General features: G+C 41.9%; 10 protein-coding genes across 11 annotated transcripts; 5 read left to right on the forward strand and 5 right to left on the reverse strand.

Moving 5' to 3' along the window:
* Positions 1–3: 3 nt before the first annotated feature.
* Positions 4–3,697, reverse strand: muskelin. Its single transcript, XM_064687723.1, has 9 exons — positions 3,385–3,697; positions 2,954–3,166; positions 2,552–2,894; positions 1,755–2,489; positions 1,482–1,700; positions 1,104–1,423; positions 891–1,047; positions 702–834; positions 4–646 (listed from the first exon to the last, which is right to left on the reverse strand). The coding sequence occupies exons 1-9, from the start codon at positions 3,564–3,566 to the stop codon at positions 393–395; spliced, it is 2,556 nt and encodes an 851-aa protein (XP_064543793.1). The 5' UTR covers positions 3,567–3,697; the 3' UTR covers positions 4–392.
* Positions 3,698–5,020: 1,323 nt separating this feature from the next.
* Positions 5,021–5,671, forward strand: spt4 (Transcription elongation factor subunit spt4). The gene is made up of 3 exons (XM_064687732.1): positions 5,021–5,179; positions 5,233–5,395; positions 5,455–5,671. Exons 1-3 carry the CDS (start codon positions 5,111–5,113, stop codon positions 5,571–5,573), a joined length of 351 nt encoding a protein of 116 aa, XP_064543802.1. The 5' UTR covers positions 5,021–5,110; the 3' UTR covers positions 5,574–5,671.
* Positions 5,582–6,860, reverse strand: Mvk (Mevalonate kinase). Its single transcript, XM_064687724.1, has one exon. It carries the CDS (start codon positions 6,858–6,860, stop codon positions 5,679–5,681), a length of 1,182 nt encoding a protein of 393 aa, XP_064543794.1. The 3' UTR covers positions 5,582–5,678.
* An 85-nt stretch (positions 6,861–6,945) lies between these two features.
* Positions 6,946–7,631, reverse strand: LOC135432195 (uncharacterized). Its single transcript, XM_064687733.1, has 2 exons — positions 7,400–7,631; positions 6,946–7,337 (listed from the first exon to the last, which is right to left on the reverse strand). The coding sequence occupies exons 1-2, from the start codon at positions 7,561–7,563 to the stop codon at positions 7,232–7,234; spliced, it is 270 nt and encodes an 89-aa protein (XP_064543803.1). The 5' UTR covers positions 7,564–7,631; the 3' UTR covers positions 6,946–7,231.
* A 344-nt stretch (positions 7,632–7,975) lies between these two features.
* Positions 7,976–10,684, forward strand: Nup54 (nuclear pore complex protein Nup54). Its single transcript, XM_064686774.1, has 5 exons — positions 7,976–8,169; positions 8,783–9,163; positions 9,221–9,587; positions 9,649–10,216; positions 10,274–10,684. The coding sequence occupies exons 1-5, from the start codon at positions 8,115–8,117 to the stop codon at positions 10,613–10,615; spliced, it is 1,713 nt and encodes a 570-aa protein (XP_064542844.1). The 5' UTR covers positions 7,976–8,114; the 3' UTR covers positions 10,616–10,684.
* Positions 8,069–8,609, reverse strand: LOC135432366 (uncharacterized). Its single transcript, XM_064688036.1, has 2 exons — positions 8,530–8,609; positions 8,069–8,345 (listed from the first exon to the last, which is right to left on the reverse strand). Exons 1-2 carry the CDS (start codon positions 8,607–8,609, stop codon positions 8,240–8,242), a joined length of 186 nt encoding a protein of 61 aa, XP_064544106.1. The 3' UTR covers positions 8,069–8,239.
* A 150-nt stretch (positions 10,685–10,834) lies between the features above and the next one.
* LOC135431565 (uncharacterized) lies at positions 10,835–12,690 on the forward strand. Its single transcript, XM_064686776.1, has 2 exons — positions 10,835–11,796; positions 11,857–12,690. The coding sequence occupies exons 1-2, from the start codon at positions 11,776–11,778 to the stop codon at positions 12,571–12,573; spliced, it is 738 nt and encodes a 245-aa protein (XP_064542846.1). The 5' UTR covers positions 10,835–11,775; the 3' UTR covers positions 12,574–12,690.
* On the reverse strand, positions 12,677–14,015 carry LOC135431564 (deoxyribose-phosphate aldolase-like). Its single transcript, XM_064686775.1, has 3 exons — positions 13,867–14,015; positions 13,180–13,763; positions 12,677–13,119 (listed from the first exon to the last, which is right to left on the reverse strand). Exons 1-3 carry the CDS (start codon positions 13,898–13,900, stop codon positions 12,787–12,789), a joined length of 951 nt encoding a protein of 316 aa, XP_064542845.1. The 5' UTR covers positions 13,901–14,015; the 3' UTR covers positions 12,677–12,786.
* Positions 14,016–15,199: 1,184 nt separating this feature from the next.
* On the forward strand, positions 15,200–17,448 carry LOC135431856 (uncharacterized). Of its 2 annotated transcripts, XM_064687198.1 has the most exons (6): positions 15,200–15,401; positions 15,461–15,668; positions 15,728–15,914; positions 15,979–16,095; positions 16,158–17,151; positions 17,225–17,448. In XM_064687198.1, the coding sequence occupies exons 1-5, from the start codon at positions 15,261–15,263 to the stop codon at positions 17,101–17,103; spliced, it is 1,599 nt and encodes a 532-aa protein (XP_064543268.1). In that variant the 5' UTR covers positions 15,200–15,260; the 3' UTR covers positions 17,104–17,151; positions 17,225–17,448. The 2 variants fall into 2 exon arrangements, with proteins under 2 accessions (XP_064543268.1, XP_064543267.1); XM_064687197.1 differs by having other exon boundaries at positions 16,158–17,448.
* A 1,311-nt stretch (positions 17,449–18,759) lies between these two features.
* Positions 18,760–20,647, forward strand: LOC135431794 (uncharacterized). The gene is made up of 4 exons (XM_064687122.1): positions 18,760–18,948; positions 19,011–19,405; positions 19,461–19,577; positions 19,639–20,647. The coding sequence occupies exons 1-4, from the start codon at positions 18,805–18,807 to the stop codon at positions 20,594–20,596; spliced, it is 1,614 nt and encodes a 537-aa protein (XP_064543192.1). The 5' UTR covers positions 18,760–18,804; the 3' UTR covers positions 20,597–20,647.
* The last annotated feature ends 840 nt before the right edge of the window (positions 20,648–21,487 follow it).

Raw genomic sequence — 21,487 nt, forward strand, 5'->3', positions numbered from 1 at the left:
CCATTAGGTGTAAAATTGTTTATTTCAAACTTATGTTTTATATCTAAGCTAAGATTTAAATTTAACACTTTTCACATATTCATGTAGCTCGACTAACACGTAATAACCTTTCCTTTTTAAATTGTAAAAATTAACTATCACAATGAAATAAGTATTTTGTTTTTTTTTTTTGACAATTCATTTAAATATGTGGCATTGCTGAGCAGTGGCCAAGAAACTTAACATTTGAAAAACAAAACGAAAGTTAAACACGATTTGAGTATCACATGCACATTCAGAGTTCGAGACAACAACTCAAATAAAATAATAAACATAAAAATTCAATAGCTTAAAAAAAAAATATTGGTTCGCCTGTATGTAATTTTGGCACTGATTGCAAAGTCGCAGCATTTTTAGATGACCACAAAATCGCTTAGGTTGCGCTCCGGTTGCACCATGCTTGTAGGCATAAGTTGCACCAACTTGTTGAAAAGATAAGCGCGTCGGTTTTGAAGCTCGCACGTGGCTTCAGTGCGCGCACGTTTGGTGCACGACGACCCACTGGGACTAGATGCAGTCTCTGATATGCCGGAAGTTGCCAAGCTCTCATTTGACTCCAGCGAGATGTTTTCAGCAGCACCTAGTCCAACGTTTTCTGTCATTTCAACTGAAAAGCGGAAAGGTCAGTTATCCAGTTATTATAGGGATTTATAGACACCCACCCTTAGTAGTCTCAGATGTTCCTGTACCGAATCTTTCACTTTCAGCGCACAACTCAGGCGTAGCACTGGGACTCAGCGAAGAGTCTTGGCCCTTGTCGTGTGACTTGAAGAGAAGGGAAGCTAACTTGTGGAACTGTATGAAAGTCAATTGAAACAATTTTGAGTTCAAACATAATTAAATGCACTCACGTTATTCACTTGTTCCGAATCGGTGTGATCTATTACGTCAGAGATGTTATGTCTGAGATACTCCATCGCTTTCAATGGATCTGAGCGTGCCATTTCCTCATAGCGCAGCTTACGCACCAAAAAGCGGCAATGCTTCAATACCTCCTCGCGTTTGGGCCTGTAATAATCACTTGGATGAGTATTTTTACGAGATAAAAGCCAGCAAATGAGTACTTTTCCAACTGTAGCAGCCAGAAGTCATCCAAGCGCAGTTGCTGGTACTGGAATATGCCTGGATTGCCACCAAAGAGATAATGTGTCTTGGCCAGTTCATCGTAAACCAACTGATGAGCGTATCGTGGGCATGGCTCCAGTACACCATCGCCTTTGCTGGCACCCAAAAAGTTGGCCTTATTAATGGAGTTCACATCCTGTGCATTATGCCGGCAGTAATAGATGCGTGACCATTTATGGGTGCGCAATGAATAAACCCAAAATGAATTTGAAGCATCTCCATGATGAACATCGCGTCTGTCCTTTACCTTGTTAAGGCTCTGAGGAATAAACAATATATATTATAGAATAATTCATTGAGGAAGTTCTATGACATACTGAGAATACATATATTTCATCGCGATCACAATCGATGGTAGCGCGGAGCGTGTAACCTGATGATGGCTCAAATTTTGCCTCCGTGCTGGCCGTGTTCCCGAGATGTGAATTCTCCTTGTTCATCAGTGAAATGGCCTGCGAATCCACATCGTAAGTAAGTAGCTCATCGAGATCCTCTTTTCCGCGCTGACCCCCGTAAATGTAAAGCTTTCGTTGTTTCTGCCAAATCACATAGTTTTAAATGTAACTCAATTTAAAGTCGTATTTAATTACATTATGAAACACCATGCAATGGGTTATGCGCGACTTAATCGACATAACATCCGCCTGAGAAGCGCTGGCATGATGACAATCCACGAGTATCTGCGTCCAGGTGTTTGTCGCAATATGATACGAAAATAGACCAGAGTATTCTGGTTCTGTCGATGACGTGGGGCTGCGTGGCGTCAATATTTTGCCACCGAACACATAAATCGTACGCTTGTCGGCATCGATGCACATCTGGTGATCGTACACAAGCTGTGGTCCACCCACTTGGCTGGTGTCATCACAAATTTGCATCCAGGTGCGGGCACGTGTGTCGTACAAGTAAAAGTCACTCTTGATGTAATCGCTGGTACGTATTGAGTTGTCCAAATAGCGGCCCAGCATAAAAATATTTTCGCTGATTGGATCAAAGATTATTTTGTGACAGGAACGCGGAGTGGGCCCATTAGACGACTCGGAGCGCTCGCAGAGCAGGTTCCATTCGTCAAGTTCTATGTTGTATACCCACAAATCGCTGAGATCTTGGTAGCCATCCCAACCACCATATAAATATATAAGACGTTTTTTGGCATCGACCACCAGTTGATGGCCCCCACGGTTACCAGGTTTTATCTCGCTTTCAGTGTATTTCATATGCCAGGTGTGCTTATAGTCCTGCTTATTTAAATACTCATCCATTAGGCCCTCATCAATGCATTCCGCAATAAACCGCTCCGCACGCTCAAAGTCACCTTGCACCACCTGCAGGAAGAAGGTATTATTAATAAATTTGATCTAATTTGAATGTTATAAATATAAATAACCAAGTATTTGTGTAATTCACTAATAAGTGGATGCTCCAGTCGCACATTTGTCTGCTCCTGCAACGCCCCAAAGGCCTCCATATAACCCTGCTGACGGAAGTGCTTGAGGCACAGTTTAATAATCTCAGTTTCGCGCAGCGTATTGTAGTTCTTCATGCGCGCACATGTGTACATGGGATCGTCCTGGCCATGGAGCTCAATATACCAGATGCTGAAATTAAAGGATGGTCCCCATGACAACAATGGCACTATTTTCAGGTAAAGTATGGGCAGATTCTCAGCGCCATCCTCAGTCATGCAGCGCAGTTTGAATACTTCAGGTACATTATCGTTTTTAAGACCACTGCAAATATTTGATTTTATATTAGATTCAGTATCTGTAAGGGGGCTATGGTTACCTACGCTTCGAGCAGTAGCACCATGTGCTCATCTTCCAATCCACCATAAACACGAAATTTCTTTATATTGCATACGTGCGATTTCTCAAATTTACCAAATTTAATCTTCTGCACAATGGCGGGTCTTCGGAGTTTCAACGTGAGAAACTGTGGTGGGCTGTTCGTATAGGCGGACCAGCGAGAGGTTTGATCGTTTGGGCAATCGACGAGTACGTTTCTGTAATTCGTATATGAAAACAAACTGTAAAAATACCCACAGCGTTGACAGTAGCGACAGCTGCGCAGTTTACAACAACAATTACGAAATGCAACTTTGATATGATATGGGCGGGACGCGTCTTCTATGTATATGCATAGGCACTCATACATACCCACATGTGCATATACATGTGTGTATGTGCATTTACAGCTACAGGAACAAAGCCTGTGACTTACTCAGGCAAATAGTTTGGCGAATAGCTGGAGTAACGGTATATCCCGAAACTTAGACGCTCGGAGAGCGTAAAGGGTTTCTGGGAATTTGTCCCGGGCACAACGGGCACAGCACCATAGGAAATTGCCAGTGAGCCATTAGAGCTGTCCGTGGGGCTCGATGTGGTAGTCGTGGAGGCAGACATCCTTGTTTAGACTTGAACACTTGTAGTGCGATTAATATTATTTACAGTTTACAGCTTAGTTCTACTGCCGGCAAGCCAAAATACGAAAGAAAAACAATTATCGTGCACCACTTAAGTTCTTTTATGGCATTCACAGATAAGCGCCAACAAAGTAAGCAAACTGGCACCCAATGTGAATGCTCCACACTTAACGAATGCGATTCCAAACTTAACGATGTTAATTTTAAGCTGTTGCGATAAGATATAAATTATTTTAAATGTTCTATTAACTCTTGCAATAGGTTTGCAAAGCCATGTATTATTGACTGTAAATAAACTAACGACTTTTGTTTTATTTTTAGCGAAAATTATCTCTCTATTCGAATTTAAACCGCTAATTACCTATCATTATGTGTAATTATATTTATATTAATATGTGTTTGGGAGCCAATTGCGTGTTCCATTTCTTCATTTGTGTACAGAATGTCAAAGGGCATGTTTATAAATTTTTGGAAGCTATTCATATTTTTTGTGATTTCTTGCGTATGTTATAAGAGAATATTACTAGAAATCAAAGAGATCAAAATTAAAAGCAATATTTACAGAACCATGCCGAAGGAGTGTATTACAAAATTAAAAATATTGAATGCAAAGTAAACCGAAGTCATTTTGAAAATATTTCATGTATTCTGAAGCCCATCAATTGGACGCGATCAATATTAAATATGGATTGTGATATAATTGGAAATTTGACAAATGCGTTTGTAAGTAAAGTTGTCACTTAATTCTGTATCGGATTTCGAAATATAATCATGAGTCCTTTTCTATTTTGTAGTTACTTGTGGAGACATTTTATCGGGACCATACGAATCTATATAAGCCATTTATTTTTAAGTTTAAGTACAATATCTGTCAACTGCTTGATAAAAAAAAACCCAGTAATTTTTTGGAGAGATATGCATTGCTCCATTTAAAATCCCTAACCAACATTAATCATAGTTGCCCATATTCGGTGAGTTTACATTATCTTTAATTCATAATTGATATTATTTACATATGTATTTTAGGGACATTTGTACGCTCGTAACTTTCACTTGGATGAACTTTCATTGCCACCGATCCCTCTTCAGGAATACAAAATAATTTTTAACTTTACACAAAACAATCCTTCGATTAATTTAGCAATCATATTGCTATATTTTGAAGCACGGGAAGACTATCGCAAGAGAACCAGACCTCGTTTGTAATTGTTTAGTTTATATTTTGTAATTTTGTTTTAACTGTATAAGTACTTACTAATATATGTTACAGCAGTTATTTGCTGGTTACAGGGTAAATTTAGTCGGGCAATCGGAGACAAGAGTTCTTTTGTTAGGTTAGGGAGCAGTAATAACGATAGTTATCGTTATATCGTTAGCGAGACGCAGCGAATGGCTCATCTCTAGACGAAGCGTTGCATGCCATTTTTCTATCGTTTTATATTTACGTTCTTTCTTGCATTTCTCTCCGTTTTTTATGCATAAATAAGTTTGTACCAGAGTTTTAAGTTCCTGTTATAGTTTAAAATGTCTTTTGATGCTATACCAAAAGATCTGCGAGGTCTGCGCGCATGTTTGGTTTGCTCCCTTGTTAAGGTTCGTATTAAGCGTTAGCCGCGTACACAGTTCATTTAAACAATACTTTCTAGACCTTCGATCAATTTGAGACTGATGGCTGTGAAAACTGCGAGGAGTTCCTGCGCATGAAGAATAACAAGGACAATGTCTATGATCACACGAGTAACAATTTTGATGGCATCATCGCACTGACAACACCCAACGATTCCTGGGTGGCAAAATGGCAACGACTTGGTAAGACTTTGTCCAAAATGTGTGTGCAACCAAATAACCCATGCATCTTCTCTTTACAGTACGCTTTACGCGCGGCATCTATGCAATCTCCGTATCGGGCACCCTGCCACAGTCGACTCTGCGCGATATGAAGAATCGAGGAATTGTATACAAGACAAGGGACAGAAGTCAGCGCTAGGAGTGGTGTATGTTAGCGTACAAATATGTAGTTTATTTTAAGTAATAACAAAGTACCACGAGTACATACATCTAGAATAAAATACAGTTTTAAGAGAAGGTTCCATCAATCTTCCAAGGAGCTCACACGCAGTCCAACGCCGCCCGCTGTGGTGACGTGCACACCAAAGCCTGCCGCCTCCAGCTCCTCCTTTAGCTTCCAGTAGACCTCGTTGCACTCGTAGTTATCGGGCAGCAAAACAATAGCATATCCACCAGCACCGGCGCCGGTCAATTTGGAAAAGAAGCCACGCTTGAAGGCAATCGTAAATATTTGCTCCAGTTTTGGATGTGAGACGCCAATCGCCTTCAACAGATCGTTGTTTATTTGAAAGAGGTGCTCGAGTTTCTCGAACTTTTGGCTGTCATCCTGCGCATTGCCAAAACTCTCGTACAATGGCACTGCGGAGTTGACCAGCTCTTCGCACGCCCGCCAAATGGCCTCAATAAGCTGCGGAAACTCCTCAGCCAAGTGACGCACTTTAGCAACTATGTCAGCGGTGCTGCGGCTCACCCGGCTGTCCACAAGCAAAATGTTGAGTGGCTTCTGTATTCGCAGCGACTGAAAGCCCTGGCCCTTGACGAAACGCAGAATACCGCCGTAGGTGCATACTGTGTTATCTACTCCGGAGGGTGTGCCGTGATTCACGCGTTCCGATTCATAGGCCCAGTGCGAAATCAAAGCCAAGTTTTCATCTTGCAAATAGCTCGACTTATCGAAATGGCCCGCCAATATGAGAAAAGCGGCAGCCAGAGCAGCGCCATAGGAGGCCGAGCTGCCCAGGCCGGCGCCCACGTTCAGCTCGGTGTCTACTTGAACCTGGAAACCAGATTGCAGTGTCAACGTGGGTTGATTGGGTGCCGTGAGCACAGCGCCTGCCAACAGATAATAAATTGATATAAAAGCGCGTTGTGTGTGTTGTTTGGGTGTGCTGCCCACGCTACGTTCCAGCTGCTTGGCCACTTCTGCGCGCACCTCCTCCATTAGCTTCGCAGTGCTCTCCAGCTTGTCGCCGGGGTATTTGCTGCGAAAGTTGACCAAAAATGCATTAAATTCGCTGAGTTCTATTTCCAGGGTGCAGTTGAGCGCCTCCAGCTGAAAGCTGGCTACCTGGCTGCCCTTTTGGGTGCGCAGCTGAAGCTTGGTGCCCAGGCCCACGACGGCGGCCAGAGCGGGCTTCTGATAAACAACGGCATGCTCGCCATGTAGTATCACCTTGCCAGGAGCGTGAACCTGGAACTTAAGCATTGTTGTTGCTGCTGCGGTTTTTTTTGTTAACCGCAATTTTATCTTTTTATCGGAATATTTGAATTTCTAATAGAGGGCACAGCAGTTTATGCAAAATGGCGTCAAGCACGGGTCACTAGAGATCAGGTTCTCGCTTTATTTGTATTATGTATGTTTCTTTGAGTTTTTATGTAATGTTACGAGTAATTTGCGTTTTTTATTGTAGCTCCGTTCATCGGCTGTTTCCCTTTCACTTTCTTTGTTCAACTGTTTTTGGGTTTCGACTGGCGAGCATTTGTCTGACGTTGGCTGGTTGGTTCGGTTACACACACACGCACACATATGCAGGTATGTACAGGTTTTGGGCTCCACTATTTAGCAACAGGTTACGGTTATTGCTTCTCTTGCTGTTGCACTTTCTCCCACTCTGCGGGTGTGTATGATTTTTGCGAGAAAGCGTGTATTTCCTTTAGTTCCTCGGCGAGCGTTGTGTTAACTCTTAAATTAAATGTATAATATTTATTACAAATATTTTGTTATTTTAATGTAGAGCGAATTACAGTCTGTGCTTTTGCAGGAGTGCTTTTCCCTCGAATGCTTTAGAGACGATGACAGCGCTGAATTTGCCACCACATCCATCGGAGTCGTCTGAAACTTGAACGTACGTTGCCTCGAGCTTATCTTTCAGCTTGTCTTCCAAATACTTTGCGGTGTATTTACTCATATTTATTATGTTTTATTACTTTTATTTTTAACAACCAAACTAAGGGAAATGCTGCAGGGGGTACCGGCAAATTATCGATATAAGAAGACTGCTAACCAGGCATGACATGCGTCACAGGAAATGAAGATGCGATGTTCATATGCAAAAAATAAACTGATAAAAAAATAAATAATAAATAAAATAATTAACATAGGTTAAAATTAACCGGTATCTAAAATATCATGGAGAAATGAATTTTTTTATTGGTTATTATACATGTACATAATTAGTGACGTCACTCGCCAAAAAAATGATTTTTTGACTACCTCGCTATCGTTCTACAGAAAGTATCGTATCGTGCTGTTCTGGACAGTTATCGATTATTAGACAATCACCAAGATATCGAAATTCTCTCATTCCTAATATAGCATTATTGTGCGTTTTGATAGCGCCAAAAATTACTCGTTTTTAGTTTTTTACCTATTTTTTTAATAAAAAAGCAAATATAATACGATAAAACCTAAGTCAGAAGAGTGTGCAAATAGTTTGGCAAGTTTTAGATCGTAGTACTCATGTCATTCTTTGGTGGCAACACATCGCTCGGTGCGACAAGCACGCCGGCTAAACGTAAGTAAAATTCGCTATTCCTCAGGTGGTGGTGGTAATGGCACGGAAATTGCATGCGTTAAAGTGCCGGTCAAGCCCTCTTGGCCAAATAGCGCTGCGGGCCAGCGCTTGAAGGTAGTAGAAGCAACTTCTTTACATCGTGCAGACTGTGCACGCGCAATTCCTTGTGACTGATGCTGAAATATTAGAGAAATGTGAGATAATTGTGCAAAATAGAACTCAGACACCCGGAGTGTACACAGACACATATTATCACATGAAAAACAGGGAGCAAACCATGAGGCACCGATTGAACTTGTGGTGCCGAGACCTTTTTAATTGTACTCCTAGTGGAGCAGGTTCTTTATTTCTTACACTTACCCCTTTTTATGTATAACGTAGCCCAAATAGGCCACGAAAGCCAGCAGCAAAGCTACTAAGAAAATAATCAGTAATATCATAATTGCAAAGGCAGACACATCTGTTGCTGTGCAGCTTCCAAAGCTTACTGATGCTAAACCGTCATCAAGCACGGCTCTCGCACTGATAAGATATGTTGCGCGGAAGCTGGACCAGCAACAATGCTTACCAAATACTGACCCCTTTATGTTTCGCTTATCTCTTCTGTTGACAGCGGGCGGCATGTTTGGTTCAGCGTTTGGTGCCACAACTGGAGCTGCGGCGCCGTCTTTTGGAGGCGGCATGTCGACGTCAGCGTTTGGTGCTGCACCTTCAGCTTTTGGTGCAGCCCCAACAAGTGCACCGGCTTCTACACTGGGCGGTGGATTTGGAGGTTTTGGTGCACAAGCACCGACAAGTCAGCCCAGCTTATTTGGAACTCCCGCAATAGGATCGGCACCGCCTGCATTCAGCGGTTTCGGACAGCTGCCAACAACGAGCAATGCGCCTGGTAGTGGATTTGCGGGATTTGGAGCAACAGCGACAACAGCACAACCGTTTGGTGGCTTTGGCGCCAGCCAGCCGACAGCGTTTGGCGGCGGCGCCTTTGGATCAAGTAAATTGCACACGAATACAGCTCATATACAAATAATTAAATGTATTATTTTATCAGATTTTGGTAAACCAGCTGCGCCGACTGTGACGCCAGGTTTTGGTGGATTTGGTGGTACAAATTTTATGATGGGACAGCCACAGCAGCAGCCTGTGCCGATTTCATCGGATGAGGCCTTTGCACAGTCTATTCTAAATGTGTCAATATTTGGCGATGAGCGTGACAACATTGTGGCCAAATGGAACTATCTACAGGCCATGTGGGGCACCGGCAAATTATTTTACTCACAAAGCGCTGCGCCGGTGGACATTACGCAGGAGAATTACCTGTGCCGCTTCAAAGCTATAGGCTACAGTCGTATGCCTGGCAAAGACAACAAACTGGGACTGGTTGCACTCAACTTTGATCGGGATCTGGCGACGGTTAAGTAAGTGCCAGTGTTCATATGCGATTGACTTTCATTAATTTGGATGTTTTCTAACGTTAAGGACACAACAGCAACAGATTATACAAACGCTACACAGCTTAATGGGCAGCAAGCCAAATCTATTGGTGCACATCGACGTTCTCAAAGAGCTGGAGCACAAAAAGTGTCAAATGGTCATCTATGTGGAGGAGAAACTACAGCTTTCGCATGGGCCAAATGATAGCAAGCGAATACTTGCCACCGAGCTGGCCAGTTATTTGGGACAGGCACAAGTGAAGCCACAGTTGAGCAATCTGGGCATGACAGAAGCTTTGGCTCTTACACTGCCCGACGAGGATCAATTAAAGGAATATTTAGAGAATCCTCCGCGAAGTGTTGATCCACGCATGTGGCGTCAAGCTAATTTAGACAATCCAGATGCCAGCCAATTCATACCTGTACCCATGATTGGTTTTAGCGATCTTAAATGGCGCGTCAAATGTCAGGAACAGGAGACAGATACGCATGCGCTGTACATGAAGAAGGTGGAGGGCGAATTACAGGAACTTCGGCGGCGACATGCTTCCGCAACAGCTAGAATAATGGAGCACAAACGCAAATTAGCCGAAATGAGCCATCGCATACTGAGGGTAAGCGACAAAATGTGTAAACATTTTAAACGTGTCTAATAAATGGTTCTACGATAGATTGTTGTGAAACAGGAATGCACTCGCAAAGTGGGCAGCACATTAACGCCCGAGGAAGAAGCGCTACGCACCAAGCTGCAAAATATGCAGGCTGTCGTCTCGGCGCCCACTCAGTTTAAGGGTCGGCTAAGTGAGCTACTCTCCCAAATTCGGATGCAGCGCAGTCAATTTGCCAACAATGGCCTCCCTGAATATGCACTTGAAAAGAACGCAGAAGATGAGATGAGAACTATAATGACCATGCAGCAGCGCGCAATGGAGGTGTTGAAAGAAACGGTCAACAAGGACCTGGAAGCGCTGGATATTATCATAAAAGGTTTGCCCGAATTACAGCAAACATGATCCTCCATATGACTGGTACCGAAATTATATAGTTGTTTGTCTAATATAGAGTCAATGCAAAAGATATAATCGTTACAATTTGTTAATGCTTCTTTTTGTTGCTATTGCCACCGGTCTAGTATTTCCTGTAACTTTGAACTTGCACTTTTACGGCTGGTGAGATAAAATATAACAAATGTGTTGGCTCTCGTTGTAACAATCAAAACGAGTTCACATCACACGCTGCGGAAATTATGTGAACGACAATTTTGTACACTCACATCAGAGGGTATAATACATTTGTTTAGCTCTAGCTTTAAATATAAAGATTTTTGAAGATTTCTAAAGTGTTCACTTGCTTGATTTGCTATGCTTTTATAAACATGATAATTTTTAAGAAGTTAAATTGCGTAGAGATATAATATTTTTTAATGAGAACTGTTGAAATATATTAATGATATGTTTCATAAGTTCATTAAAGATAAGGAAAATTATATTGAGAAAGTTTTCATAGTATTTTAATGCCTAACTTAAGATTTACTTAAACGCTAATTTAGCGTGGAAAAGTTTGTAATTCTGCTAAAGTATTTCGACTTCGACTAGCTTTGTTTTTGGCATACAAGTTACTTGCTGTTGGTGTCAATGCACTTGGAACAAGCGGCCGACTTTTCTTTGGCCAGTGCCTGAGATTGGACAATTTTGCAGCGATTAGTTGACCATTTGACGCAATTTCGCTCGTTGTCTCTGGCTGCAACGAACTCATTACCAGTGACAAACTCACATCCAGTTTGTTCAACTCCAGGCGGTTCGAGATTGGGTTGTTACATTAACATTATTATGCAGCCAGCCGTGTGTGTGTGTGTGTGTATGTGTGTAGTTTATCTCGTTATATATTTGTTTCTTTTGCGCTGGGAAAACTTGTTTCCCAGCTAACTGTGCCTGGATTGGAGCTGGCTCGCATTGTTGTTGCTATCGTTGATTGTGGAGACTTCCGAGAGCTTCCGTTTTAAGACTGGGAAAATGGAAAATGATTGCTGTGTGTGGGGTATAAATGAATTCGTTGTGCCCAGGCCGCCTTACTCATTGTGCGATCTTTGCAACGACAAGTGACGGCCACCGCTACGGACTACGGCAACGTATATGGACTAATAAAAGTGACTAAGAAATCAACAAAACCTGCCATGTCGAATGGGTCAATAATTGTGAGTATACTTCCGGTGTTGCAATCGTAGGATCTGTTACGAATTACTTGTATCTTTCAGTTGCTCTTGTGGGCCTTCTGCTCTAGCGTGGCTGCCACGCCCACGACATCGATACCGCAGCGCCGTGTACAGATGCAGGATGATGTGCAGTTATTGCATCCGCACATCATAACAATTGAACGCTTGGAGCATTTGTTAAGGCGTGCTGGTGAAATCTTTGGTCCGGTTGTCCAGCCCGAAGATTCTGTATCGGCTGGCAGCCAAGTGGACGCCCAGGTGGATATGCAGTCACAGCCACATCAGTATATGCTGCCACCCACAGATCAGCCGTACAACTTCTATTTGCCGCTCTATGATTACGTGGATCCCAAGCTGGATGCCAAGAGCCGGCATATGGAGAAGATATCGCCACCGCCGCAGAGATTGCAGCAGGAGCGAAATTATTACGCCGACAAGCCAAAGAAGACGCCGAAAAAGTTTAATGCAGGCGCCAAGCACATCAATCTCAAGTGGCTCAATACATATGAAAAGGCAATGGGAGGTGTTGCACCGAAGGCCATCTATTTGGAACAGGATGAGCGTAATCGCATTAATTTCGATGACTCCTTCTTTGCGGTTGACATGCACGTAAAGACGCCCGACAATCAGCTGCACAAGGAGCCAAACGCTGTGCCCGTCGAGCTGCTGCAGCACGGCGAACAGCTGGCTGAGGATGACCTAATGGCCGCGCCTGCTCAGCTCACATACAACTTCAAACCAACTGCAATTGTGGTGTAATATGTCTAGAGAACTGGAAAAACTAAACTGCGTCCAGGACAACTGTTATTTAATTGTAGGCGGTTACAAAAATGCAAAAATATATTTATATAAGTTTATACACAGGGATAAATTCTGTTGGACTATGTATGATTTGTATCCTAATATGTCAATTGTACACGTTAAAATGCTTTCTGATGTGTTGCTCTTAATTTGAGTTTAAAATACACTATATTAAGCCTGCTTCAGTCTAGCGACTCCCTCGCGAACAACTTTCTCAATATCATCGAGCAGACCCGAGGCACCGAAACGGAACAGTTCGGGCTGCAGCCAGTGCATGCCAAGCGTATTTTTGACCAGCGTCATCCAGGCAATTGCATCCCGCACAGTTCTGATACCGCCAGCCGGCTTTAGGCCCACAATTTGGCCAGTGAGTCGCTTGAATTCCTGTATGGCCCATATCATGACCAGGCCAACAGGCAGCGTGGCATTCACCGCCTCCTTGCCTGTGGACGTCTTGATGAAGTCTGCGCCCGCCAACATGCACACCATGGAAGCCTTGTACACCTGCAAACACAAAGTAGAAAAATCAAAAAGGGAGGCCCATATGTAATGCCAGAAACTTACATTTTCCATAGAGCCCAGCTCACCAACAGCTAAGATGGTCTTCAGATGCGCACGTGTGCCGCAGGCCTGGCGCATGAGCACCACCTCATCGTAGACGCCTTGCCAGTCACCCACCAGCGCCAGCTGTCGATTAATAACGATGTCAATCTCCGTAGCACCTGCATCAACGGCGTAGCTGATCTCCTCCAGGCGTGTTTTCAAGCCATATTGGCCTGTGGGAAAACCTGTGGCCACTGCGGCAATGGAGATATCTTTCAACTTGCCATACCGCTTCAGAGTCTTATGTGCATTCGCCACACGCGCGGGGTACACACAAACGGCAGCACAATGAATATCCTTCAGCAAGCTGGCCTCAACAACTTTCTCTAAGAGCTGCGGCTCAAATGGCAAACAGGCGCGCACGCAAAGCCGGCTCACGTTGGATGCAGTATCATCTCCAGCCAAGGTGGTCAAATCTATAAGCGTGAGGGCTTTCAGAGCCCAAGCGACTTCATGATCACCCGTCACAGTCGAGGTCTTTGATATGCTGGATGCGATACTATTGATTTCAGGCAGTGAAATGTTGATCTTGAGGAAGGTGTCATCTGATAACGAACAGATAAGTAAATAACAATAAGTAAGTATCTTCGAGTCTTTACCTAAGTAGTTTGTTTGATTTTTGTATACTTAGTTACACATAACATTTACCATATTTAAGCGTTTTGTTTACTTTAAATTCCATTTTATTACTGTTTTTTGATTAGAAATTCGCCTGAAATTCTCAATTGGCAATTTATTTCATGAGCCAAGCCCCAACGTGTGTATGCGAATCTGTTATCAGTGGCTGCCTCAGCTGTTGGCAGTGTTGCCACACTTTGATTTTCTAAGATCATTTTCGCAAGCACAGGGTCGTTATATTTATGTGAACTTTTTAAATTAGTTTTCAAAGCCAACAACTTTGCGCAATACATTTTTAATTATATGTATTTATTTTCATATTTATTTATTTCCAAAAAGAATTAACAAATATTAGTAAAAGGAACGGTGGTATATATTCACTAAATTTAGTATAGTATACTTTAGGGTTAGGGGGATTAAAATATACTGAAAAATACTGACAAGGAAACAAAAGAGGTAATTCAAATAGCCGTTATTCTCCTATTTGTAACCGCTTTCGAATGTGACAATAACGCATATTTGAATTTGATTTTTATTGTCTTCACAGAAATTGAGTCTAAAAAGGACCTGAGGATAGTTGCTGAAAATGTAATTTAAAAAATGTTTACACAGTATTTATTTATAACTTTTATATCATTTAATCGTATTTATAATTGGTTTGTATTCAGAAGTTTACAACTTGAAACTTTGATCGGGAAGTGTGCAATGAATGCGTATATTTTTGCTACATCCTGTTGAAAATTTTTTAAGTTGTACTTTATTCGGTAAGGCACTGTGTTTTATCTGTGCAGTTCAAAGTCAAATAATATCAATGAAAATTCCAAATCACATCCATAAATCAGCGGAAGCTTCAGCCATTCAAACACCTGCCTATCTCTATCCACGACACAATAGGTCATATCTTGTGCGAGGAAGCCCATCTATAAAATTAACAATGCCAATATTTATAACATGCTAAGATTTTTATGGCTCGTACCGCATAAACTTTTAATTGCGCCTTAAATGACACAACAATTCTCAATTCGTCTCAAAATAATAATGTCTCTTGAAATAAGGTACGCTTCATTAAAAGTAGGAATTAAGTTTGTAAAAAGAGGGTGTGAATTTTTAGACGCTTGACGTTATCCGTAGAATGTAATGCAAATAGTGATTAGTAGACAATAAAGAGTAAGAATCGAGGCACTTTAAACGTTTTCCGATATACTATCGACGGTTAAGCCGTGGGGTATTGTATTGATAAGATGTAACAGGTGTAGACCACTTACCGATTGCATCCACTCAACGGCCTGGATTGCCATACAAAAACTTTAGCATGTGTAAGCAGTTGACATTATAAATAGATGGGCGATACGGTCTGGCACCGCATATGCAAGTGGATCCATTGGTTGTAAAGTGGGCAGTTTTGGAGCGGGCTTACCAGAAATATGACGGCAATACCAACCACATACAATGAGAAGGATAACACCTGGAGTGGGGCCAGGCGAAGCTCCATCTTCAACTATGATATGTCTGTGGGCAAGGTCATATTCAATACCATGAGGAACTGGCCAAAAAATGTGTGCCAGGTGAGTTCCAAAAAAAAACAGAAAGATCAAGTTGAGAGATGTCACCAACCCTTATGCAGATAAACGATGTTGACGGCGTCTCAGTCACCAATGGACAGGGCATCACCTGGGCTGTACGCATTGCCCAGTACCTGAAAAAGCGGGGCCTCAACCACAAGGATGTAATTGGCATCGCTGCGAAAAATACCACCTATGTGATGCCCTTGGGTGTGGCCTGTCTAATGAATTGCACACCCTTTCATTCCGTTAATCCAATGCTCGATGAAGGTTTGTCACCCATCGAATCCACACTTGGTTTGCCTCCGTTAATCGAATTTTATTTCTAGCGACCATTAAGCATGTTTTTGAAATAACCAAGCCTATGCTTATATTCTGCGATGGCCTTGACTATAAGAAAATACATGCGGCTACACTGGGCTGGCATCCGGAAATATATACCCTCAGCGATCCCATTGAGGGTGTGCCCAAGATAGAGACTCTGTTGGATCCCACAACCACCGAAATGTTCTATCAGTTAGTAATATAAGCAAGTCTAATTCAATTGATTAGTATATATCATATGTTTACTCATTTGCAGACCGGAACTTCTTAAATCTGGCGGTGATCAAACGGTGGCCATTTTGTGCTCCTCCGGCACCACGGGCTTACCGAAAGCCGTTTGCATCTCGAATAGTATACTTATACAGGAGAGCATGTAGGATTTCATTAGTTTCTTTTCGCTGTAGAAACTCTTAATAATTCGATTATATTTTTTAGGCTCGTCAACAGTGAATCGGTCATCTTTGTGTCCAGCTCTCTGGATTGGATTACTGGCCTGTGGGCCTTCATCTTTAGCACCGTTTTTGGCTGTACTCGCATCATCACTAACCGACCCTTTGCACCCGAATATTTTGTGGAATTGGTTAAGAAGTATAAGATCAACTATGCCGTCGTGCCGCCGCGACATTTATCCGCCTTGATCACGTGCCCGGATGCCACGGCAGAGTCACTTCTGCCCATTCGTATGCTGAATTATGGCGGTGGCCTGGTGTCCATGGCCACGCTGCAGCGTGCCCAGGAGATATGTAAATCGGCCATGTTCAATTCGGGTTACGGCATGACCGAGGTGGGTGCAATAACGGTAAATATTGGCATTAGTAATACCGCATCGGCGGGCCGACTACTGCCGGGCATTAAAATCCGAATTGTCGATGAGGAGGGCAAGAGCCAGGGCTACAATCAGGTCGGCGAGATCTATGTGCACACAGGGCAGGCCTGGAATGGTTACTACGGCAATCCCGTGGAAACGCGACGCATGCAGGATTTTGAGGGCTGGTTCCATACCGGCGATCTGGGCTATTTTGATGAACAGAACTTCCTGTACATTGTCGATCGCAAAAAGGAGATCCTCAAGTACCAGGGACTGCACTATTGGCCCACGGAAATCGAGAGTGCGATTGCGGAACTGGCGCAGGTGCAGGACGTTTGCGTTGTGGGCATCTATGATGAGCGCGAAGGCGATGCGGCTGGCGCCTTGGTTGTCCGGCGCAAAGGATGCGACATTAGCGCCAAGGAGGTGATTAATCATGTGGCCAAGCGACTGAACGGAATGCAAAAGCAGCTGCACGCCGGAGTCCGTTTTGTCGATAAGCTGCCAGCCAACGTGAACGGCAAGACTGTGCGAAAGTCAGCCCGGGAGTTGTTTGTCTCCCAGCCTAACTAAGTTGACAAACAAATATATTTCACTTGAATTGTGTACTTCACTTTATAAGTAAGTGTGCTTGAGTTATAAATGAGATACACTTAAATAATCATATCCTATACAAATCTTTTGCACGAAGTAGACTATGCCATATAGCTACAGAAAGCATTCAATTATTATTGTTTTGTTTTTTTTGGTTATCCACACCAACCTGGAAGTATTGCCACACTTGAGAATCCGGAGATAGTATTCGCTCAGCGATTAGTTGACTCGGCCGTCACGAAACTAAAATAACTCAAAGCACTTATGTGCAGATAATGTGGCTTTAAATAAATAAAGTTAATATATTGATTAAATTAATCGAAACTGTGCCAGCCAACGCAATAAGCCTTCTCTATAACATGACAATTAATCGGTGATATTATAATATAGCTATTAATTTTAAAAGGGCTTTTTTCATTATGTGATGAAACCTTCAGTATCAATTAATCAAGATCAAGGGGAATAAATCAAGATGATAATTTTTATTTAAAAAAATTACTAAAATATTGATTTCCAAGAAAAGTAGATCGCAGTGAACCCTGGAAAATGCGCCAAGGTTCCCCATACTCTACCCAAGGACTCTTGCCCCGGACTTTTTCTCCATGGTGAACTTCTAGAGCAAAATCGTCAACAAAAATACCTAGGAGTCACACTCGACACCCGACTTACGTTAAAAAAACATGTTACCGAGGTAACCAACACCTGCTACCTGCTAAGGAGGCGAAGAAGAAGGAGGCTTACAAAGATATATCCTTCATTAACCAAAACTAACGCTGATAAAAGTTGCTAAGCAAGAGTAACAGATTATTAGCTGTAAATAAAAGACTTTTAACACAAAAAAACAAAAAATTAAAAGAAGATAAGTTAAGGGCTGGTATGGGTTAGTAATTCCTTCTTCTTTGTTCCTATGTGACTTGAAATAGATTAAATAGTAAAAATATATATAATATATTGACTGTATTTGATAAAGTTCCTTTCTGTCGTGCTTGTCATTCTCATGTGTTTAAAGCACGCGCAAATGAGGAAACATTTTGATGGTACTTTGGAATTTGCTGATATTGCTATATAATATTCTCATCCACGAGTAAAAAGTCTATATTTAATGTAATTTATATTTTATTTATTAGGCACTTAACATTGCTCCCACAATTATCAAACTATATATATATTAACCAGGGCGCGAGGTAAAAGATACTACGGAAAGCGCCACTTGGCTAAGGCCTTAGATACTCTTTAGAATCAACGAAAAAGCCGGCTAGTTTTCAAGGTATATGATTATTCTTAAGTGTAGAATTTATGCTTTATTTTGCTTATCATTTGTTGAACTCGTTTATCAGGCAATTCAAAGCATACCACGTTTTCCATAAGATCTGATTTTACGTGAATAACAGTGAATAGCTATCAGAGTATTTTTGAAAGTGTTGTTGTTTTTTTTTTTTAAATATATGATAAGACTCAGACGCAAAGATGATAAGGGTCGCATGTTCCTTCTTTTGATTAAGGGCGATGAAGTTTATGGTAGATCCCACACCTATGTTCTGTAACACACATTAATCGTAAGTTCAGCATTTACTGATAAGATTATCCATTAGAGAAGAAATACTTTAGTGAGTGTTATTTTTAGAAAGACTTTATTTAGTGGTTGAAACTTGCTGCGGAAAGAACTAAAATTGAAATAAAATGGTTGATTTACCTAAAACCAACTACGATCCAACTCAACGCATCTGGAGTGGACCGAAACCCGCGCCCATGTACGACTTTGATTGTTCAGTTGGTCGAATAATTCACAACAATCTCAAAAACAATCCCAAAAACGTTTGCCAGGTAAGCTCAGGGCTCGGGAAATATGTAGTTTAAATAATCTCTTTTTTTTCTACTACGTCTAGATATGCCTTGCGGATGGAAAAACTGCAACCAACCAGGATATATTTAGCTGGTCCGTCCGACTAGCACAGAATTTAAAGCAGCGTGGACTAAGCCACGACGACGTCATCTGCATTTCGGCCAAGAACAGCACCTATGTCACACCAGCCGCTGTGGCCTGCCTCTTCAATGCCACGCCCTTCCATGCAGTTAATCCCATCTTGGATAACGAGACCCTTACACACGTGCTGACAATAACCAAGCCCAAGCTAATCTTCTGCGATGCCGTCGACTATGAGAAGCTAAAGACCGCGAGTGCAGCCTGGACACCTGAACTGATCACAGTCACGGGTAAAGTGGAGGGTGTGACGTATATAGAGGAACTGCTCTCCCCAACAAAGACTGAGATGTTCTATCAGTAAGTTGAAATGCATTCATGTCCCAATTGTTTAAACTATTTCAATTTATTGCAGACCACAATCGCTGCTTTTGGGCGGTAAACAGACTGTGGCCATATTGTGTTCGTCAGGTACTACTGCACAGCCCAAAACTGTTTGCCTAGCAAGCCACATGTTGACAGCTGGCAATCCGTAAGTATTAGACCCTCTATTTTAAGACCAGAAATCTTTTAATCATGGAATATTTTTGCAGCTTCGTTAATAGCGAGATGGTCATCTACTGCGGCTCCAGCTTAGACTGGTACACGGGTGTTTTAAGCTTTATGTACAGTGTAGCGGATGGCTGTACCCGCATCATACCCGATAAGCCCTACAGTGCTGAGTATTTGTTAGAGCTCATTGATAAGTACAAGATCAATATAATATTTTGTGCATCGCGTCATGCCAGCGAGTTGATCGCATGTCCTCAGGCCACACCCGAACGATTGGCGACGGTCTTTTTATTGACAGTCGGGGGCGGCTGGATACCCCCCGAGACACTGCAGAAGTTAAAAAACGTACTTAAAAATGGCAATATCTTTTATGTATATGGTGCTACGGAATTTGGAGCAGTTTCTGCCGGTCTTTATATTGAGAAGTTTGGTAACACAGTTGGAAGGCTCGTGTCCGGAGTTAAGGCACGCATTGTCGATGAAAATGGAAAGAATCTCGGCCACGGCGAAGTTGGCGAGGTTTATGTGCACCATGGCCGCAAATGGAGCGGCTACTACGGTAATCCACTGGAAACCAAGCGCATGCAGGACTCTCTGGGCTGGTTCCACTCGGGGGATTTGGGCTACTTTGATGAACACAATAACCTGTACATTGTGGATCGAAAGAAGGAAATCTATAAATGCTTGGGAATGCAGTACGGTGATATCGAGGCAGCCATTGCCGAGCTACCCGATGTACGTGAAGTGTGTGTGGTGGGTCTTTATAACGAGAAATATGGCGACGCACCCGCTGCCATGGTGGTAAAACGACCTGGCAGCACCTTGAGTGAAGATCAGATCAAAAAGCATGTGGCCAAGCGGTTGGTGGTCGAGTTTAAGCAATTGCATGGAGGCGTTTACTTCGCGGATGAGTTGCCTTATAATGCCAATGGCAAGGTGCTCCGTCGAACAGTCAAAGAGATGCTGACACAGGCGAGTTTGCCCAAAAGTATGCTTTAATTCTTGAATTCATTATAATCACTAAGATAAAATGACAGAGTTTTTGTGCTCTGTTTAACAAACAAAAAAAAAATTGATTTTAAAGAGACTAAGCTCTAATTTACTGCCTATATATTTATATGTATATTTATCATATAAAAGAACGGCTTTGTCCGTGGCCAGTCTTGTGATTAATATATCGGATCTAATTTTTCACCTTGTTCCCGGTGAATCGCTCAGCGATTAGTTGACTCGGCCGTCACGATACTAAAATAACTCAAAACACTTATGCCGAGCTTTATATGCAGATAATGTGACTTTAAATAAATAAAGTTAATATATTGATTAATTATATCTGATAGCTGTACTTAATGATTCTGTTTTTATAATGCAGAATATCCTGTAATGAAACCAATATCAATCAATCAAGCCATTAAACAAGATCAAGAGGAATAAATCAAGATGAATAATGCTGAAAAATAAAAAAGTTGAACTATAAATTAAATATTTAAACGGTTAAAGAAACGTTTTTTCAGCAGCAAGAAAAAATAAATGGGTTAGTAATTCCTTCTTCTTTGTTCCTATGTGACTTGAAATGGATTAAATAGTAAAAATATATATAATATATTGACTGTATTTGATAAATTTCCGCTTTTTTGGCATAGAATATTCTCATCCACGAGTAACAAAGTCTTTACTGTATGTGATTTATAATTTATTAATTAGACACTTAAAATTGAGTAAAAAGCAAAGTTAAATTGCTCCCACAATAATCAAACTATATATATATATATTAACCAGGGCGCGAGGTAACAGATACTACGGAAAGGCTAAGGCCTTAGATAGACTTTAGAATCAACGAAAAAGCCGGCCAGTTTTCATTATTATCATTATCATTTGTTAAACATGATT

The sequence above is a fragment of the Drosophila montana genome, unplaced genomic scaffold (genome assembly GCF_035044405.1).
Source record: "Drosophila montana isolate Dmon_TW-CO22-7 unplaced genomic scaffold, ASM3504440v1 contig_3200_1, whole genome shotgun sequence".
Taxonomy (NCBI): domain Eukaryota; kingdom Metazoa; phylum Arthropoda; class Insecta; order Diptera; family Drosophilidae; genus Drosophila; species Drosophila montana.

Excerpts from the sequence above, each read along its gene's own strand:
- muskelin (XM_064687723.1), bottom strand. The coding sequence starts at position 3,566 with ATGTCTGCCTCCACGACTACCACATCGAGCCCCACGGACAGCTCTAAT. Across the intron at positions 1,701-1,754 it reads ATTGCATGGTGTTTCATAAT|AAACAACGAAAGCTTTACAT; the intron begins GTAATTAAATAC and ends GTGATTTGGCAG. Across the intron at positions 647-701 it reads AACATCTGAGACTACTAAGG|TTGAAATGACAGAAAACGTT; the intron begins GTGGGTGTCTAT and ends TCCGCTTTTCAG.
- spt4 (XM_064687732.1), top strand. The coding sequence starts at position 5,111 with ATGTCTTTTGATGCTATACCAAAAGATCTGCGAGGTCTGCGCGCATGT. Across the intron at positions 5,180-5,232 it reads TGGTTTGCTCCCTTGTTAAG|ACCTTCGATCAATTTGAGAC; the intron begins GTTCGTATTAAG and ends AATACTTTCTAG. Across the intron at positions 5,396-5,454 it reads GGCAAAATGGCAACGACTTG|TACGCTTTACGCGCGGCATC; the intron begins GTAAGACTTTGT and ends TTCTCTTTACAG.
- Mvk (XM_064687724.1), bottom strand. The coding sequence starts at position 6,860 with ATGCTTAAGTTCCAGGTTCACGCTCCTGGCAAGGTGATACTACATGGC.
- LOC135432195 (XM_064687733.1), bottom strand. The coding sequence starts at position 7,563 with ATGAGTAAATACACCGCAAAGTATTTGGAAGACAAGCTGAAAGATAAG. Across the intron at positions 7,338-7,399 it reads CTCCTGCAAAAGCACAGACT|AGTTAACACAACGCTCGCCG; the intron begins GTAATTCGCTCT and ends ATTTAATTTAAG.
- Nup54 (XM_064686774.1), top strand. The coding sequence starts at position 8,115 with ATGTCATTCTTTGGTGGCAACACATCGCTCGGTGCGACAAGCACGCCG. Across the intron at positions 9,588-9,648 it reads CGGGATCTGGCGACGGTTAA|GACACAACAGCAACAGATTA; the intron begins GTAAGTGCCAGT and ends TCTAACGTTAAG. Across the intron at positions 10,217-10,273 it reads TGAGCCATCGCATACTGAGG|ATTGTTGTGAAACAGGAATG; the intron begins GTAAGCGACAAA and ends GTTCTACGATAG.
- LOC135432366 (XM_064688036.1), bottom strand. The coding sequence starts at position 8,609 with ATGATATTACTGATTATTTTCTTAGTAGCTTTGCTGCTGGCTTTCGTG. Across the intron at positions 8,346-8,529 it reads TACGTTATACATAAAAAGGG|CATCAGTCACAAGGAATTGC; the intron begins GTAAGTGTAAGA and ends CTAATATTTCAG.
- LOC135431565 (XM_064686776.1), top strand. The coding sequence starts at position 11,776 with ATGTCGAATGGGTCAATAATT. Across the intron at positions 11,797-11,856 it reads TGTCGAATGGGTCAATAATT|TTGCTCTTGTGGGCCTTCTG; the intron begins GTGAGTATACTT and ends TGTATCTTTCAG.
- LOC135431564 (XM_064686775.1), bottom strand. The coding sequence starts at position 13,900 with ATGGAATTTAAAGTAAACAAAACGCTTAAATATG. Across the intron at positions 13,764-13,866 it reads AAACAAAACGCTTAAATATG|ATGACACCTTCCTCAAGATC; the intron begins GTAAATGTTATG and ends GTTCGTTATCAG. Across the intron at positions 13,120-13,179 it reads AGCTGGGCTCTATGGAAAAT|GTGTACAAGGCTTCCATGGT; the intron begins GTAAGTTTCTGG and ends TTGTGTTTGCAG.
- LOC135431856 (XM_064687197.1), top strand. The coding sequence starts at position 15,261 with ATGACGGCAATACCAACCACATACAATGAGAAGGATAACACCTGGAGT. Across the intron at positions 15,402-15,460 it reads GGCCAAAAAATGTGTGCCAG|ATAAACGATGTTGACGGCGT; the intron begins GTGAGTTCCAAA and ends ACCCTTATGCAG. Across the intron at positions 15,669-15,727 it reads TAATCCAATGCTCGATGAAG|CGACCATTAAGCATGTTTTT; the intron begins GTTTGTCACCCA and ends TTTTATTTCTAG.
- LOC135431794 (XM_064687122.1), top strand. The coding sequence starts at position 18,805 with ATGGTTGATTTACCTAAAACCAACTACGATCCAACTCAACGCATCTGG. Across the intron at positions 19,406-19,460 it reads AAGACTGAGATGTTCTATCA|ACCACAATCGCTGCTTTTGG; the intron begins GTAAGTTGAAAT and ends AATTTATTGCAG. Across the intron at positions 19,578-19,638 it reads ATGTTGACAGCTGGCAATCC|CTTCGTTAATAGCGAGATGG; the intron begins GTAAGTATTAGA and ends ATATTTTTGCAG.